This window comes from Leptomonas pyrrhocoris, assembly GCF_001293395.1.
Source record: "Leptomonas pyrrhocoris isolate H10 chromosome Unknown, whole genome shotgun sequence".
Classification (NCBI taxonomy): Eukaryota; Euglenozoa; class Kinetoplastea; order Trypanosomatida; family Trypanosomatidae; genus Leptomonas; species Leptomonas pyrrhocoris.
This window is the reverse complement of record NW_015438371.1, coordinates 347,659-355,454: the sequence shown is the minus strand read 5'-3', so window position 1 is coordinate 355,454 and position 7,796 is coordinate 347,659. Positions and strand designations below refer to the sequence as shown.

Below are 7,796 nucleotides of genomic sequence, written 5' to 3'. Positions count from 1 at the left end.
GCACGCACAGAGAGAGAGGGGGGGAGGGCGTATTCGAATGAATAACAGCCGCGTCAATGTTGTTCTCGGAACTTTTATTACCTATCGCCATTCAAAGAAGAAAACAAGTACGCTTTTAAGAAGGAAAAAGATTGATCTATGTGGGAAACATGAGTAATCGCATCGCTTTTACTCCTCGCGGTGATGCCGCTGACTACCACATACTATTCTTTTCTGGCTAACGTTAACGCACAGGTCCTTTAACGGGAAGAGCCCTTTTCTTCTTTGAAACATTTAAAATGAGGTTTCCTTTCTGCGCCACGGTTTACGTTTCGCGCCTTTCCCTCCTTCTTCGTATTCGCTGCAATCAGCTCTTCTCGCCCTGATGAACCTCCCGCACAGGCGCGACTTGCCATAGATGGTTGCCTACCGAATTGAACTACGCATAGTAGATAGACTTGCAACCGCTGACTTCAAATACATGTACATATAATGAGGGGAAAAAAAACTTTCCTTCTGCTTGTCTTTGGCCATAATACACTATTCATGATCCTTTGTCGCTGAAGGAAACCCTTTGGGGGGCACACGCAGACGAGAATCATCCTTCTGGAACAGCGCACTTGTGCTACTATTACTACGGCGCCGCGTGCTATTGCCCTGAACCGAAGAAACTGGCGGTGCGGGTCTCGGTAAATCCGTAGTAGTAATGGTAGTAGAAGCAGAAGCCGAAATAGGAGAGGAGGGATGAGAGAATACGGTGGTGGAGTCGGGAACGGCTTCGTCCTGTGGCGCACTCGCACCTGCCGCCAGCATGTTGTTGCGTCCCACCGCCTCCCCCTCCCATTCGTCCTCGTCGTCACCGATGGCTGCCACGGCGCCAACGCTGGGCCGCCCAATCGCTGCCTGCTCCTGCAGCCGCCTCCGCAGGACGTCCGCCCACAGCTGTTTCGAGAACTCAGCTTCCTCCTGCCGCCGCTGCGCTTCCAGCAGCCGCCTCGTCCGCTCACTCGCCGACTGTAGCGGCTGATATCCCGTGATGTAGACGATGACGAGCAGGACGGTGAAAGCAACGAGGAGCAGCAACGCTGGTGGGCAGTTGCTCTGACGCTTGCGGGGCTCGCCGCGATGCACGCACGCGGCGCCCGTGTTCACCAACACCACCTCCACACTCGCGAAAGCATCTTCCTCGTGCGCGCGTTTGCGTACCTGCGACAGCCGCTCCGTCACGCTCAACATGTTTGCAACGCAGAGAGTCCGCTATCGTCACCGGAGTGGGGGCTTTGTGTTTGATAGGGGTAAATAAACGAATGTACGTGCGCCGGTGAAGCGCGAATACATAAATGCCTAAAAAAGTAGAGCAATCGTTAGAGCGTGGGTTTTCTTTTCTTTTTCGGAGGGGAGCAGTGGTACGGTAGAAGAGCAGACGGCGCCAAACGCATAAACGCTAAGTGCATATATACAAAGTAGCGCTACGTGTGCGTGCGTTGCTCGTTCAGACCTACTCAGAAAAGAAACGAAAAGAAAGAACCCCGCTTAGAATGCGGGATCTAGCCAGTCGAAGAACAAAGAAGAAGAATAACAAACAAATATATATGTGTAACTAAATAAATGAATCACGGAAGGAGGTGACGAGATGGTCGAGCAACAGAAAAAAACCTTCACTGACTTCGTTTTCTTTCTTTCTTTCTTTGAACGACGCACTAGCTGAAGGAGCACAATATACGTACCTTAAAAATGTTTTGGACAAACAACAAAAAGGAAGAGAAGAGGATTGCAAAGAGGCTGTACGCGAAAAGCCAAACAACACCCACGTGAGTACTCGCCCACTGCTCTTAAACGATGCAGGGCAGCAGACCAGTGAATCGAGTATGTCGCGATGCGCAAGCTGAAACGACCTCTTTCGGGATGCTTTTTGTGGTTGTTGCTGCAGCGCTCAGGGACAGATGCGGAAAGACGGACTCGTACCGTACAAGCTCACACCACTCGCTTCAATACCTTCTCTCCTAGAAAAAAAAACTTTAAAATAACTTTCAATTGATGAACAAAGAAGGAACGCAATGGGTATCGTGCAAACGGCGAAAGAAAGAAAAAAAGATTAGGTATGAAGACGCATGGGAGAGAGGTAGAAACGTATTGAAAACAGTTGAGAACACATCGAAAGTGCATTCAGCCAGCTATAAAACACTTCCCTTTGACAAACATGAACCAGTAAAGGTCGACATAAGAAGTGAACTACTCGACACCACTACCGCTTTAAGGTGCCAGCAGAGCTGGAATCCGCTGCTTCCACCTCGACTGAGAAACTGGTACGCAACCCTCTCGTCATAATCACGAGGCATAACCACGGTTTACCGATGACACCTCCGTTTCCTCGCTGAATCATACAAACGCACTTGCGCATTCTCTTTTTTCTTTCTTCTTTTTTTCTTCTTCTTCTTACAAACAACGTCAATGAAACGCACTCAAACCACTCGTTCGAGAGTGAATTCGGATGCAAAGAAAAAAGACTGTATAAAACAAAATAATAATAATAACAACTGGTATGGAGTTGAAACGCTGTAAAGGCGTTGTACAATGACACTATTCGGGAAACCCAAAAAAGAAAGAAAGAAAGAGGGGACACGAGACACGGCACTCCGCCATCACGACACTAACAGGCATGGCGCTAGCCACACAATAAAAGCAGCGGGTACGGAGGTGTCCCTCCCCACGTGCAAGTTCCCCAAGCGTACCGGCTCGCTTGTGCTGCTTGCAAACAAGTCCGTGCATCAAACGAGCAGTTGATCTCGTACGCGCCCTTTTTCCCGAAGGCCACCGAGGGGGTCTTTACGGCCGGGACCACTGCAGCTCCGCAGTCATGTCCTCGTACGCCTCCAGCGGCAGCGGGTACGTCAGCAGCAGATCATTCTCCGATGCGCCGTCGATCCAGTGCACCGCCTTCGCCGCGGCGTCCTCGCGGGCCAGCACGAGCACAACGTCACGGTCATCCGGTCCCACACGCACCGCACGGAAGTCCTCCAACGCAAGCGTCTGCCCGGGCATCGACAGTGCAGCACGCAGCGCAGCGGTGCTCGTCACAGGCGCGTGCGGCGTGCGGGCATCCATCACAAACCCACGCACGCGCAGCCCCGCAGCGCCACCGTCCCCGGCACCGCACGTCGACGGCAGCACCACGCCGGCTCCGTCGCTCGCCTGCAGCACGCGCCTCGCCACGTCCGCAACGCCCTCTCCACGGGCGGAGGACGCCACCTTCACCGCTGAGCCGTACGCGCACTTCAGCACCGGCGTCGCGCTGATCACACGGTTCCTCAGCCGCGTGCGGGCCTCGCGCAGCGTCTCGTCGGCCTCGCCATCTCCGTAGCGCTGCACAGCAACGTGCACGCGACCGCGGTGGTGGCCGGCGAAGGCGAGCGACAGACTGCGCACCAGCGGGCACACGCCCTCCTCGTACGACACAACACCCACCACCGGCAGCGCCATCAGCGCATCAAACAGCGGTGGCAGCACCGCATCCGCCACCACGTTGGCCGCCGCTGCCGCCGCCGCCGTTGCGTCCTTCTCCCCGTCCCCGTCAGCGGCGGCTGCCTCCGGGTCTGCCGCAGTCGTGGCGGGTGCCTGCTCCAAATACACCGGGGTGGGGAACTTATCGTGCAAGTAGGCGCGAAGGTGATCCGCCTCCGCTACCGTTTTGAAGCCGGCGTTGATGTTGAAGTACAGCGGGTTTGCGCGGGCAATGAGGTCTACGACGCGCTGATTTTCGGCTATGTCATCAGAGAACTTCCCGAAGACACAGCCATTCGATGCCTGTCCCGCCAACAAAGTCGCGGGTGCACACCCGTCAACGTTGTCCAACGAAATGGACAGCGACGGCGGCGCCTCGGTGGGTGTGCGGCCTCGACTGCGGTGCAGCTGCATCAGGTAGGGCAGGAACTGAGGGGACGCCTGCCACGGCCGCGCCATGATGAAGGCGTTGTAGAGGAACGGCAGAAACAAGTCTGCCGCCACGCGGGCGCGGTGGTGCAGTGCGGCTGACGCGAACTCGCGCTCGTAGCGCGTCGATAAGAAGCGGAACATGTTCGTGCAGTACACAAAGGGGGCATGGGTGGCGTAGCGGCGAGGACGTCGCGGCTCCAGAGGCGTGGAGTGCATCGGCTCAGCGGGGAACAGGCGCGCAACATCGACGGCTTCGTCCGTGTTCGAACCTTTCAGCACCGGAAGAGAGCTGTGGGCGGTGTCCGTGAAGGTGGAATTCTCCAGCCGGCCCAGCGTCGTCCACATCTCCACCAACTTCGCTGGAAGATCATCTTCGTGATGCACGTCCAGCTCTTGAATATTAAACTGCTGTGCATGACGCACACCTCGTGCCCAGGAAATGCCCTTGTCAGCCACTTCACCCTCATGAAGGAAACCTTCCTCCGTCCGCACAATGGTGCCGCCGTACTCGTTGAACAGGTCCGTGATGGCCACGTCGCGGTTCACGAAGTAGTCGTCGTTCATGTACACGTGCACGGCGGTCGTGTTCCGCACACGCCAGATGTGCTGCTCAATCACGTGCGAGTCAGCCGTCAGCCGCATCCCGTACGGCATCAGCGCGTCCTGGTGCACCGTCGTCAGCCGCAGATGCGTGCCACGCGAGCGCAGCGCCTGCACAGCCGCGCCACCGCACACACCGGCAAGGAAGTTCCTCGCGCCGTCCACCCACGTCGGGTGGTGCCCGGGCGACACAATCACCACACGCCCGCGGTGCCACTGGACGTGCTGCTCCAGACTGCGAATGCTGTGCCGCAGCTCGTCGGTCTCGCGATCGCGGCCGTCGGCGCCGTGGAGGGACTGCAGCTGAACGCTGCGCAGCAGCTCTCCAAGTGTTTTGACGGAGTCGTGGCCGCCGTGCAGAAAAGACGGCGTGCACGTGAAGGAGGCGAATCCGTCTGTTGCTGCCTCAGCACCAAGATCTGCGAACACGGCGTCCTCCTTCGCCAGAATTGCCCACAAGCACGCTTTCCGGACCTCTTTGCGGTAGTTGTGGTTCGCCTCCGTCCCATGCACGAAGCTGTAAATGAAGTCGGTGTTCTCATAGGAACGCAGCAGCTCGTCTGCGGTGTAGGTGCGTCGGTTGATTCTAAGCCCAGGCAGGCGCTGCGGCTCCTCCGGTGCGTACTCGCCGTCTTCCTTCTGAAACTCTGGCTTTCGGCGGCGCAGATACGGACTGATGGTGCGCAGATCTGCGGAACTGGCGGGCGTGGGAGCTGACATGCCATCTCCAGCCGCAGGCGGCACTGCTGTCTCGCGTTGCCCAGTGAGAGTGTGCAGCTCCTGTGCAGCGCCCCCTGGAGTTCGATCCCCGTTCTCTTCCCCCTGCCCATTTCCGTTCTCCTCCGGTGTGGGTGCAACGGACTGGACCGCCTCCGTCGCCGGGGGTGCCGGCGCCTTCACGGTGGTGGTGGTGCTGGGCGGGGTAGTGGCTTGCACCGCCGCAGCCGTCTCGGTATCAGCGGGCAGGCCAACCTTCGCTTCCTCCTTCCCTGTGTGGGATTGCGTGGCCAGCGCCGCCGTCGTGGGTGGCATAGACGTAGATGCTGAGCTGCATGTCTCGCCCCGCTGCCGGCGACGCTCGGCGTCGAGGTGCAGCTGCTCCACCACCTCATCCACCCTCACCGGGGACGGCCGCGGCCGCCGTCGTGCGCTGAGGGACGTCGCGTCGGATCGGCAGAAAAGAAGGTAGAGGAGCGCCACCGCCATCGCCACAAACCCCGCCGAGACGACGAAGGACACGATCTTGGAGGGGCGACGCTTTCTGTGGCGAGGACTGCCGCCGAGTCCGCCACCGGGAAGAGAGAAGGAAGAAGAGTCCTGCCGCCCGCTGAGCTTGCGCATACCGCCCGGCAGCATCGTTACACGACAACGGTAAGGCTCAAAAAAGGGAAATGGAAAAGAGTTTGACGACAGTAGTAGTTGCTGAGAGGATACGAGAAGCACAAAGAATGCCTTCGCTTGTTGTGGCGATGGTTTTTTAGCTCGGCCGTCCCTTCTCACCTGCAATCCAACCGGTGCGAGGTAGATGTGCAGTAGGGAAACACCACAACAACAAAGAGGAGAACAGGAAAAAAATAGTGCTTGTTAAGATCGATCAGAAACCGGTAAGTAAGCCGCGCAGTCGTCTAGATGATGGAACAGCAAAGCAGATAGTGTGGCTGCCCTTTTCTGTTCGTTAAATGAATTCACAAGGAAGCGAAGGAAACAAAAAAAAAGTGCCGCACCGTGCAGAAGCTAAATAAAAGTGTCCCTTACGTTTTCACTTGCGGAGACGCGACGAGGCGCACGTTTGGACTGGTATGAGTAAGAATGAAAAAAAAAGAACCTACACACAAAATATGCATATATGCTCGGTACATAAGCACGCAGAATGAAATTAGTCTACACAGGTTAAACGGCAAATGCGAACTCTGCCAATCTTTTCGCCCTGTCGTGCATATGATGACGTTCAATGATGATCAATGAGTTTAAAAACAAATTAAAAAATGGTCAGGTAAACCAAAAAAAAAGAAGCAGGTGTGAGTAGCGGAGGTGAGCTTTACTGCCCTTTTTGACGCCAGTAGATGAGGACAGCGAAATGGATGGGAAAATAAAAAGGAATTTGCGGCTCCACAAAGCAGTCAGTATTGAAATCAACCTCGGCACTTGTTTTTACGTAGCTCAAGCTTTGCACAAGTCAAGTTGAATGGTAACGCCGAAACCTTACATGCGGAAGCACTCTTTGTAAAACAGAAAACAAATGTTTACCCGAAAAAGGTAAAGCCTTGGGCATAATAGAAACGAAATAATAGCTGACTCCGTCAATGAAACAGAACAGTTAACCAAGGTTGAAAAAAAAAAGCGGCGCGTCACGCACGCTATCCGGCGCCGCATACGATGCACACGAAGAGGGACGTAGAGAAAAGTAGTGCAGACACCGCGTCGGTCCTCTCTCTTTTCGCAGTTCACGTCAATGTCACCTAAACTGGAGAGAGAGAGGGGGAGGAGAAGGATCTGTTCTATGTGCTGGTGGCGCCTGCTTCGCTGGCTCCTTCCAAACTCTAACATATCCGTCGCAATTACATTGTTCATTTCCAGTGGCAAGACTTGCTACCACCAGGGACGCAATCAGAGGCGACCTGGTGTGCAAGAACAGAATTAAAGACTCATGTAATCAGTAGAAAAGAAAGAAAAGAGGAGGGCACAAGCGCAACGCTTATATTAGTTTAGAACAAGCGCTGTACCTCTAGAAAAATAGGAAGAAAACAAATAGAAGGAAAGTAGAAGGATGTCGCCGTCTTTAATTAGAAGATTTAAGGTGATCATTCTGATTTATAAGGGGAAAAGAATAACACGGATCGTTAAACGATGAAGAGGCATGGCCACGCGACGAACGGAGGGATAAGTATACAACAAGGAGCCCTCCTAACCGTCGGTGCGACCTCTAGTGGGGAATAATTTGCAGCCCTCGATCCATTCAAATTAACAAAATAACAAGTTTCCATGCAGGGTGGGTGGGTGGCAGAAAAAAGAGGGAATGCCAAGGAGAACCAATGTGGTTAGATGTTGTGTAAACCGTGAGCAACGAGAAGGGAAAGAGAAGGAAGGGGAGGATGGATGCCATTACCAGGGAACATAGTTGAGACCCAATTGGCCCCGGAGGGGAACTCACTCGGCACGCCACAATCACTTCAGATCAGGCTTTGAGTCGTGTGTGTGTGTGTGTGTGTGTGTGTTCTTGGCGGCGGTCACACGATTCAAAAGAAAAGTAACATTGTACTGCAACGTGAAAAGAAAAGGTGATC

The 7,796-nt window shown here is 54.8% G+C and overlaps 2 protein-coding genes across 3 annotated transcripts; both read right to left on the bottom strand.

The window, feature by feature from the left end:
- Window positions 1-519: 519 nt before the first annotated feature.
- On the bottom strand, window positions 520-2,008 carry ABB37_06703 (hypothetical protein; the record flags this gene model as incomplete). The annotated part of the gene is made up of 1 exon (XM_015805071.1): window positions 520-2,008. The coding sequence occupies exon 1, from the start codon at window positions 1,213-1,215 to the stop codon at window positions 520-522; it is 696 nt and encodes a 231-aa protein (XP_015656364.1). The 5' UTR covers window positions 1,216-2,008.
- Window positions 2,009-2,805: 797 nt separating this feature from the next.
- Window positions 2,806-7,772, bottom strand: ABB37_06702 (unspecified product; the record flags this gene model as incomplete). 2 transcript variants are annotated; one of them, XM_015805069.1, is made up of 1 exon in its annotated part: window positions 2,806-7,772. In XM_015805069.1, the coding sequence occupies exon 1, from the start codon at window positions 5,866-5,868 to the stop codon at window positions 2,806-2,808; it is 3,063 nt and encodes a 1,020-aa protein (XP_015656362.1). In that variant the 5' UTR covers window positions 5,869-7,772. The 2 variants fall into 2 exon arrangements, with proteins under 2 accessions (XP_015656362.1, XP_015656363.1); XM_015805070.1 differs by having other exon boundaries at window positions 2,806-7,682.
- Window positions 7,773-7,796: the final 24 nt, after the last annotated feature.